At 55.1% G+C, this 10,289-nt stretch overlaps 1 protein-coding gene and 1 long non-coding RNA gene across 7 annotated transcripts; one reads left to right on the top strand and one right to left on the bottom strand.

The window, feature by feature from the left end:
- Positions 1-3,344: 3,344 nt before the first annotated feature.
- GNAT1 (G protein subunit alpha transducin 1) lies at positions 3,345-10,189 on the bottom strand. Of its 6 annotated transcripts, none has more exons than XR_014824970.1 (9): positions 8,086-10,189; positions 6,743-6,785; positions 6,509-6,650; positions 6,254-6,411; positions 6,032-6,160; positions 5,645-5,774; positions 5,239-5,408; positions 4,945-5,136; positions 3,345-4,580 (listed from the first exon to the last, which is right to left on the bottom strand). XR_014824970.1 is itself a non-coding variant. In XM_021068805.2 (9 exons), the coding sequence occupies exons 1-8, from the start codon at positions 8,189-8,191 to the stop codon at positions 4,946-4,948; spliced, it is 1,053 nt and encodes a 350-aa protein (XP_020924464.1). In that variant the 5' UTR covers positions 8,192-10,189; the 3' UTR covers positions 3,345-4,580; position 4,945. The 6 variants fall into 6 exon arrangements, 4 of the variants coding, with proteins under 4 accessions (XP_020924464.1, XP_084847772.1, XP_020924461.1 ...); XR_014824971.1 differs by having other exon boundaries at positions 5,239-5,357; XM_021068805.2 differs by having other exon boundaries at positions 5,239-5,392.
- Positions 4,076-7,142, top strand: LOC110256232 (uncharacterized). The gene is made up of 3 exons (XR_014824972.1): positions 4,076-4,201; positions 5,183-5,266; positions 5,666-7,142. It is a non-coding gene; the product is annotated as an uncharacterized LOC110256232 (long non-coding RNA).
- Positions 10,190-10,289: the final 100 nt, after the last annotated feature.

The following is a 10,289-nucleotide window of genomic DNA, read 5'->3' as shown; positions in this document are numbered from 1 at the left end:
TTGGGGGCTTTCCAGACCTCATAGGAGAGAGTTGTTCTCCCCTCCACAGCCCAGAGTTGAGGATCCACACCCACAGCTCCTGACTACACTCTGCCCAGTCTGGTGTCTGGGAGCCTCCTCTTTGGGCAGCACAAGCAGGACTTTAGGGGTATGGAAATAGAGAGGGGACCCATAGGCAAACCCTGCCTTCTAGGTCTCCCCTGGCCCAGGTCCCCAGAACTGCTGACCTCCTGGCTGAAGCCTGCTCCCACAGACCTGGAGGGCCCTCCTCTTTGCGCTGAGATCTGGCCCCCAGCTTCTCTGGTCACTGAAGCGGCTTAATGAGTCCAGGTCACGTGGGCCATGCTATTGCCTGTGGGGAGGGCTCAAGGCCCCAGCGGCCACCCAACCAGGCCCTGACGTCAGTGGCATTAACCATCCGCCAGGCCAGTCTAATCTCTGGTCAGTGGCCGGGCCAGGTTTGTCCTGTCAGAGCCAGAGTTGAAGGCTGTGAAGGCCCTCAGGGGCACCTTGAGTTTGAAGTCAGGCAGGGATGGCGGTGGCTGGAGGTACCCACAGTAAATGCCCCCTGCCTACAGGATGAGGGTGTGGCCACTGTGCCAACTCTGGGCCAGCTCTCTCTGATCTTCTGCCCTGGACTGTGAATCAGGCATCGGGCAACCATTGATCCTGCTCTTTAGGGTATAATTACACCAGTGTGGTGAGTGGTGCCGAGGAGGCTTCAGGCTGGGAAACTGGCCATGGACAGGGCAGCTTGAGGCCAGGCAGTGAACCCAGTCCATGGGAGCCAAGAATACTGGTCGTAAATCCCTGGAGTCAGACTTCCTGGAGCATAGGTTCCAGCTCCTGCATGGTGTTTGGCCTCCTCTCTATTCCTTGCCTAGGAAGGCTGGGGAGCTCATTACCTTCCTTCCAAGACAAGGTGGCTGTATGGAAGACCCCATCAGCCCACCTCTGCCAACAGCTTCCTCCGTTACCTGCCACCTCCAGCTCCTCAAAGCCTGTTTTTTGCCTTGCCCCTCACGACCATAAAATCCCACTCACCACCTCACTCCAGTAAATTATTCAGGCAGAGGATCCTCGGCAGGGTTGAGCAGCCCCAGCTCATCTGGACCAAGACCACCCAGTGGAGGTCCCAGCCACATCTTCCTCCTCTTAGGCCTCTGAGCAGCACCAGTGTGGCTGCTCACATGTCTCCTGGGCTCCCTAACCCATCCAGTGTCTCTCCCTCCACCCTGTGCTAAGGCTGGGCACCTTTACTCTCCCCTTCTAGCCCTGCTCAGGCTCACAGGGCCACTTCCACCTCGACACAAGGGATACTGCCCACATGCTGCCTTCTGCCCTACCCCAGGTATCTGCCTCCTGGGCCTCTCCCCCAGGTGGCCACAGTTCCAGAAAACTCAGTTCCCTCAGCAATGCTCTGCAGCCCCAGCTTGGTGGAGGCATCCCATGCACTTGGTCACTGCAGAAATTCAGACCCTTGTCACTGAGTCCCATTCCTTGCAGATCCAGACCCTTGTCACTGATCCCCATGGGGCAATGACATGTCTCTTCCTCATGAATCCCCCCAGCCTCACTTTGTCTTCCCCTATGCCTGGCCCCCAGGAGAGATGTGTGTCCCTATATATGTGATTTGATGAAAAATTTTAAAGATTGTATGTCCCAAAAACAGATTTGGAAAATATCATTGATGATTTTATGTCCACTAAAGCCAAGAAAATAAAAGTACAAATTGTTTTAGATATAAATAAAATATTTAAGCTTCAAGTAACGTGAGTTTTTTAACATTTTTAATTTAATTTTTTTTTTTTTTTTGGTTGCCCCACTACATATGGAGTTCCCGGGCCAGGGATCAGATCTGAGTCACAGTTGTGACCTATACCACAGCTGAAGGAGTGCCAGATCCTTAACCCACTGTGGCTGTGCGGGGCCAGGGATCAAAACTGCAACTCAGGAGAGTTCCCGTCATGGCTCAGTGGTTAACGAATCCGACTGGAACCATGAGGTTGTGGGTTTGATCCCTGGCCTTGCTCAGTAGGTTAAGGATCCGGCATTGCTGTGAGCTGTGGTGTAGGTCGCAGATGCCGCTCAGATTTGGCGTGGCTGTGGCTGTGGTGTAGGCCGGCAGCTACAGCTCCGATTAGACGCCTAGCCCAGGAACCTCCATATGCCTCGGGTGTGGCCCTAGAAAAGGCAAAAAGACAAAAACAAAAAAAACAAAAAAGACTGTAACTCAGTGCCCCTGAGATGCCTCCGAACCCATTGCATCGTAGCAGGGAATTCCCACTGTGAGTTTGAATATACAAACTTTCAATTTGTTTGATGTTTTTTCAACTACTTTAATGTTCTGTGAAGAAAAATTAAACTTTTAAAACACATAAAATAGGAGTTCCCGTTGTGGCGCAGCGGAAATAAATCTGACTAGGAACCATGAGGTTGCAGTTTCGATCCCTGGCCTCAATCAGATCAGTGGGTTAAGGATCCGGCATTGCCGTGAGCTGTGGTGTAGGTCAAAGACGAGGCCAGGATCTGGTATTGCTGTGGCTGTGGCGTAGGCAGGTGGCTACAGCTCCGGTTAGATCCCTAGCCTAGGAACCTTCATATGACACAGGTGTGGCCCTAAAAAGACAAAAAGACAACAAACAAACAAAACACATAAAATACATACATAGGAATGTGGACATTTTCCCTATTGCTTCAGTGGCCAATATGGCTCTGTAGGGTGCACTAGGATCTTGTCTTTATTTAAAGATTTGATGTTCTGTTTATCATGGGTTTTTTTTTTTTGGCAGTAATTTTGATTTTTGAAAGTATTGCATTAATATTTATCTTGATTACTGAATTTTTGGCACTAACTTACATTTTGCACCTCACGCCAGTGCCTCATTTGCCTCACCCTAATCCCAGCCCTGCAATTATGTCCTAGCTTCAAGGGTTTCCTGGACCCATCATCTTCCGGAGGAAGCACGGGCCCTCAGGCTCTGGCACCAGCCCATTGCCTCCCCACTCCATCTTTTTCTCTGCTCCTGCTGCACTGAACTCCTGTGGCCCACCAGCCCACATTCCTGGGCCTTATACATCTGACTGTCCCTGCCAGAATGAGCTTCCTCCTCACAACCCTCTCTTGATCCAAGACTGTCCCTGTGAATATTTCCCATGGCTTCTTTCTAGAGGCATGGATGGAGCCCATGCCCCCAAGAGTGCCCCCTGCTGTGTCAGGTCATCTCCCCAGAAGGGACCATCATCCTATTCATGTCCAGACCAGCACCAGGGACTTAATAAATGCCCATGACTTGTGATAATTAACGTTCTCTCCCCTTCCCCCCAAGAAAAGACAACTGGGGCCTGATGCAAAGGTTTATTGCTGAGTCTGTGCATCTAGCTGATGGGAGTGCAAATTATGCCCTGGCCTTGCTAGAAGGAAATTCCTTGCCTTCGACTGCAGCACAGGCCCCGGCCCTCAGGCATCAGCAAGGATGTGGCATTTGATGAGGAAGTAGGGATCAGGGGTGGGGGGACATGGGCCTTTGTTCCCGATGGTTTGGACATGGCCTTCAGTTTTTCCTACCAGGGAAGGATAAGAAGCGGGTGGCAGGGACAAGAGGGTCACGTGGGTTTGCTCGTGACCCCACCTGAGGCAGACCCCTCTGAGCACAACCTGGACCTCCTCCCTGTCCCAAATCCTTTGCCGGAGCTGATCGATGAGAGCCGGACTCTGCTCCCAGCCACCCCTCTGGACAGTTTGACCATTGGCCATAGCTGGTGTCAACAGTACCCTCCCTCAACAGACTGGCTGGCCTGGAGTACTGTGGGTGGGTGGGTGAGGTAGGACATGAATCCAGTGTCCAAGGACGGAGGCAGCAGAGCCTATGGGGGAAGGGAATAGGGTATGTGGGGAAGGGTCCAGCTTGAGTCTTTTCCTGGCACCCAGGAGGTCCCAGACTTGCCCCTACTCACTAATCATCTATGTATGGGCGGCACAGGCCAGCACTGGCTTGGACTTTGGATCCCTGAAGCTGCTGGGCGGGCCAGTCACTGGTCACTGGGTAGATGGGTGTCAGACTGGTCACATGGAGGTGGAAAGGCTAGAATGGGCTGATGGTAAGCAGCAGACCTGCTTGGAGGAGGGCTCTCTGCCTGCCCCCCTGCCCTTCATGAGGCTCTAGGAGGGAGGGCTGTTTGCTGAACCTAGACCCACCAGGTGAGTCACGGGCCTCCTGCGGCAGAAGCACAGCAGGAGATTGGTCACTGGGGTACTGCTGAGTCACCATGAGCTCTAGCTGCCCCAGGTCCTGCTTGCTCCTAGCTGGGGCTGGCTGTGGTGGGTCCTGGAGGCCAGAGTAGCCAGGCCGTGAAGGGCAGTGCTGGGTTGGGGGCATTGTGCTTTGAGAGACATGGGAATCCTGGGAGCCATGAGGGAGGGTTAGGGCCTCAGGCCAGCAGGGCTCAGGGCTTTAGATCTGTGGCTGGTGGGGCCACAGCCTGGGGCCCAGTAATCCTGGGTTCTGATAGGGTCCTGTGGATCAGGGCTACAAGGCAGCTAGGGCTACAGGATCTCAAGGGTGCATGAGCTCAGACACCTGTGAAGAGAAAAAGGAACAGAATCAACATTCCTAAGAACCAAAATAATTGGGTTTGGGCTGAGAGACAAGTGGAGGTGGGCTTGGAAGGGGTGACACCTGGGGGCTTGGGCAGGGTCAAAAGAGATTGAGTGGCTGGGGCTTGAGAGTCAGAAGAGGGGCCTGTGGTGGGGGCGGGGGTGTGAAGCCTGAGGAGCCAGGGTGGGGCCTGGAAGCGGGAAGGTCTGCAAGTTGGGGGCCAGATGCCAGGAATTGGAGTGGATCTAGAGAGCTAGGGTGGGGAGCTGGGAATAGGGCTTGGGGTATTGAGACTAAGGGGACTAAGGGGCACGGCAGGGAATCATCCTGGCCAGTGAGAAGCCACCTCAGAAGAGGCCGCAGTCTTTGAGGTTCTCCTTGATGATGATGTCAGTGACAGCGTCGAAGACAAATTTGACGTTCTGTGTGTCGGTGGCGCACGTCATGTGGGAATAGATCTCCTTCACGTCGCGTCGCATGTTGAGCTCGAGGAACTGCACCTTGATGTAGTTGCCCGCGTCCTCATAAGTGTTAGGCCCTGGTGGGGAAGGGGGCTCTCATTCCGTGTCCCGAATCCTTCCTAGCGCAGGCCGAGATCATGGGTTCCGGGCGCCGCCTGGCGGCGGATCGAGGGTCTCACCATTGTAGTCCGGAAAGCAGATGCTGAGGTGAGCCTTTTTTATCTTCTCCGAGAAAACGTCCTTCTTGTTGAGGAAGAGCACGATGGACGTGGTGGCAAAGTAGCGGTGGTTGCAGATGCTGTTGAATAGGTGCAAGCTCTCGTGCATGCGGTTCTGAAGAGGGCAGAGGCTGTCGGGCACCGGGGAGACAGCGGCCGCTGGCCCCGCCTGGTTGCGGCCCGCGGGCCGAGCCTTGATCCCTGGGCTCCGGGGTTCCCTCTTCCCGACAGACAGCTCCAAGACCGCCTCCCCTTTCGCCCCCTCTGAGTGGGGCGAATGTCCCCTCTCAGACGTTCTCCGCGCCCGCAGCGCCGTCTCTACACTCCTCCTCCCGGTTCTAACGCTCAGGCCCTGCTGGGCACTCACCACTTCGTCGTCCTCCACCAGCACCATGTCGTAGGCGCTTAGCGCCGCGATGAAAATGATGCACGTCACACCTTCGAAGCAGTGGATCCACTTCTTGCGCTCGGAGCGCTGCCCGCCCACATCAAACATCCTGCGGGGCCGTAAGGACCTGAACCCGAGCATCGAGCCCTCTGGATGCGCCCACACTCATCCCCTCACTTTCTAATGCTGGCTGGGAGGCTCAGTTGGGACTGGCATCGGCAGGGGCCAGGCCTTTCTGCGGGGGCGGGAATGTGTCGGAGAAGAGGCAGGGTCTCTAGTAGGGATGTGGCCTCTGGGACCGGACGGGCCTCCGGCGGTGAACCTGGGGGCAGACCCCCAGAGCTAGAGCGAGGGTGCGGGCCGTACCGGAAGTTGAGGTCCTTGAAGGAAAACTGCGTCTCAATGATACCCGTGGTCTTGACACGTGAGCGTAGCACGTCCTGTTCAGTGGGCACGTAGCCAGGGGTTACCAGGCGCTCCAGGTCCGAAAGGTAGCTGCGGGAGACCGGGGTGCGGATAGGATGGGGAGAAGGGGCAAGGCAGGGCCCCGCCCACGCCCCCCTCCCCTCACCCCGCCTGCGCTCTCACTAGCCGGCTGAGTCGTTGAGCTGGTACTCTGAAGCGCGCTCGAAACAGGCCTGGATACCCGAGTCCTTCCACAGCCGCTGGATGATATCTGACATCTCCTTGGGCATAGTGCCCTCCTCGATTGTGTCTGCCATGTGCATCAGTTTCCGGGCGTCGTCCTGAGGGCAGGGGGAGTGGTTGGTGGAGACATGGACTTGGGCCCAGCCTCGCGCCTCGAGTCCTCAGAGGCCCTTTTCAACCACCCTCTTGGCACACCTGGCGCGCAGAATCTCCATACTGGATGTTGAGCGTGGTCATGGCACGAACGATGGCCAGGATGGACTGTAGTGTGTTGCCATAGATGATGGCAATGAACTCGAGGCACTCTTCCAGCGAGTACCCGTCCTGGTGGATAATCCTGCGGCCGTGGAGAGCCGGGTAAGTTGGGAAGGACAGACCTCCTGCGTGTGCCCACCCGCAGGGGCCTTGGGATAGGGCAGGGGCACTCACTTCATCTGCTTGACAATGGTGCTCTTCCCGGACTCACCAGCACCTGGAATGGAAACCCTGCCTCAGAGCCGCGCTGACCACACCGCCCCCTCTAATTCTCGCCCATAAAAACAAACAAACAAACAAAACAAAACCAAAAACCAAAAACCAAAAACCGATGCCCAGAAAATGGCTGGGGAGCCCAGGACACTGTCCCAAATCCTGGTCCCACCTATTTTCCCCTCACCTCCCAGAGTAAGGTCCTGATGCCCTGACAGCAAAACGCAAATGTCAGTAGTGACAGAAGAGGGCTGAGGTGGGGAAATCGACCTCAACTGTGCTGGGGATCCTCTGAGACCCGGTAAACGGTAAACGCAGTCTTTATAATTGTGAAGCCAAAATAAAGAAACCTGGAACGCCACCTGGTGGGAAATTTTGGTAGTGCATGCATGGGATTATTTGAGCCGGGTCAACCCCGCTTTTCACCTGGGGTGGAAGGGAGTGTCTCCAAGAGGCTCAGAGGGAATTAGGGCCTTTGGCTGGGTTAAAGGACAGAGCTGACAGCCCCTCTGAGCCTGCTCTCCTATAGGCGTTGGGCACAGTTAATGGGATTTCTGGCTTAGCCTGTCTTCCCTGGGGTACTTTGGCTTGGTCCCTCTGCCCACATCCAGCTGTCTGACTTGACCCTGGAGAGCCGGTAGAGACCATACTGCACTCTCAAATCAGCTCCCTCTTACCCTGTGGGGAGGAATTGGCCTCGAGGTACTGGATTATCCCATCTCCCCTCATTACCCATGGGACCGTGGACATGGACATGGCCTTATCTATTCCCTGCTGGGCCTTAGTACCCCCTTTAACCCCATTTAGCTGTTCTGCAGGTCTGCCAACAATAAAGCTTTGAATACAGAGAGCCATTGTCTGTGGGTCTGGGTGGTCCTAGAGGCTGCCAACTCTCAGGTGACTGTTACCCTCTCTTTCCCAAGGGAGCAGCTCTATTACAGGTTCCCAAGGAGGCCCATGGTTTCTAAGCCCTGCCCAGCAGACCCATCAAGCCAAAGGCTGGAGTTTAAGGGAGCCCAACAAGGACAAAAGTGGGTCTCGTACACACATATCTACAAAAGTGTGGAGGGAGAGGGAGTTGCCTGAGGCTGGGCCCTCTGGAGAGGAGTTCTGTAGGAACCCAGCTTTAGGGAGCCAAGGTATCACTTGTCAGGCCTGGTCTTGCCTGGCCAGGGCTCCCACTCTGTTCCCTATCAGGTTGTAGGTGCATTCTGTTTCCTTAGTCACTCCTGCTTCATAGAAGGGCCACCTGCCTGCTCCCAGGCTTCTAGCGGCAGTGGCCTCAGCTCGGCCCAAACCCTTACCCAAAAGCAGCAGTTTCACAGTTCGAGCATCCTTCTCAGCATCTTCTTTCAGCTTCTTTTCCAGTTCCCTTGAGTGCTTCTCTTCAGCACTGGCCCCAGCCCCCATGGCCCCGGCAGGAGGTGAAGGAACAGAGTAGTCAGCTGGTTCTTCTGGATGGAAGGGATCCCCAGAGCCAGGCCCAAGCCAGGGTCTGGCCTCCACAGACACCCTTCTGGCCCCAGAAGTGGCAATCAACTGTCCAGAGACAAGTGCAGGCCCTGGTGGGGCTGTTTAGTAGGATTTGTGGGTTGTTGGTACCAAAGAGCCAATCAGAGACAAGGACAGGTGAATCCAGCTCAGCCCCCAGCCATCCTAATCAGGCTGGCATGGCCCCAATCCCTCAACTGCTGACTCTGCACCCCCTCTACATCATTCCCCAAACCCTCTGGGAGAGACCCTGGAGATAGTTCAGCCCCTGCTCCAGAGCAGGGAGACATGTTCCAGAGGATCCAGGCTCAGAAAGGGGAGGATAGGGCCTCAAGTCCTGGGGATGGGGGCCATGGGGGATGGGGCTGCCAGAGGGAGTAGGAGAGGCATGCATGGGGCACCTGCCTTTTGCCCAGCACTGGGCTCAGCACTGCTTCTTACCTAGATTGTGCTGATGGCTGCATACATCATCAGCCCCCTTTTACTTATGAGGAAGTGGAGGCTGAGAAGGTCACACAGCAGGAGATGGTTGAGAAAGGCTGCGTAACTCCAGACCAGGGTCCCTTCCTTAGCAGGGAGTCAAGAGGGCAAGGTGGACCTTGTGTTTGCCCTATACCCAGGGCTGAATCTGACCTGGGCAAGGCCTCTCCAGGCCTCCTTGATTCCAATGGACTTGAGTGGGCTTGCATGTCTGCCGCATGTACTGGTTGTGTGTGTCTATCCTTTACTGGAACTAAGCAAAGCGATGACATGACACCTTTGTGTATACAACTGTGTACACATGCACCTGTGTGTTCGTACCTCTGTGTGTCTCTGCTCACCTGTTTGTGTACCGTGTGTGCCTGAGCCAGATGAGCTTTTGTGCATTTCTCTTCATGTGCACATGTGTATGTGTACTTTGTGCTGCTTGTGTGAGTTGACATGTGTGTGCATGAATGTGTAAGTACATGTAGATGTGTGCTAGTGTGTGCATGTATATTTCTGCATGTGGCTGCCTATGTGTGTGCACACTTGCATGTGCCTGTGCTTATGTGTACACGTGTACTTGACCTGCAGAGGTGGCCAGACTCTTCCAGGGAATGGCTGTCCCAGAGCAGGTCTGGCGCTCCCAGAGCATTGAGGAGTGGGACTCATCCATTCTGCTCCTCTTCTGTCCCTACTGGGTACTAGTGGGCCTGCCTAGGGGTATCTTCAGGGCATGTGTGCCTCAGCTTAGAGGTCTGAGATCTGTGTGGGTGTTCAGATGGGACAGTGCTACTGGGTGGAAATGGTTCAACTGAGCATGCAGTATCACGCTCCAGCCTCTGGAGATTTGCCACCTCCCATCAGAAGACTCAGACCCTGGGCTCTCATGGCTTCCTCCTGGCTGGACTCCTTGGAAACCTGGCCCAGCTTAGTACTCAACCCTTGCAGATGCAAGAGACCATGACACAGTGCCAGAGCCTGATACTGAGCACTGAAGACTGTCCCTAAACATGCGGCAAGCAGATACTGGCTCTGTGAGCTGGTGGCTTCAACATCTACCCTGTTGTGTGAGGGAGAATTGATCCAGGAACAACACATCATTTGTGCCACTTCCAGCCTTTGGGTACCATTCATCCTCTACCACCCCCACCCCCACATTTTAAGTGGTTCCTGGGGGGGTCTCTGCAGCCCCTTACACACTGTCAAGTGGGGGTGGGGTGGTGCAGAAGCCCAGATTTGTTAAACCTGTTTTCTACATATTGGGTTTACTTAATGGGATCATTACACGGCCTCCCCAGCCCCACCTGGCTCCCCTTGCCTGCCACGTATGGCCCTAAGCCCTGCTGGATCCGTGAGCCTCCCGAGCTCTTGGATTCCGCTGCCAGGGCTTGCTCATTAAACTTGGCACGGGGCCCCCAGGCCTACTTGGTCCTCTCTAGCAGCTTCCCACCTATTCTGGTCTTCCCCACCTCTGGACATTTGCTTGTGCTGGGCCCTCTGCTGAGAGCTGGCTGGAAAGAGGCAGGAAGGATGGGATTCTCAGGACAGGGGC

The sequence above is a fragment of the Sus scrofa genome, chromosome 13 (genome assembly GCF_054392235.1).
Source record: "Sus scrofa isolate SSC_HxYL_T2T_F1_AM1 chromosome 13, Sscrofa_HxYL_maternal_Yorkshire_Landrace_v2.0, whole genome shotgun sequence".
NCBI lineage: Eukaryota > Metazoa > Chordata > Mammalia > Artiodactyla > Suidae > Sus > Sus scrofa.
This window is presented reverse-complemented; position numbering and strand designations above follow the sequence as displayed.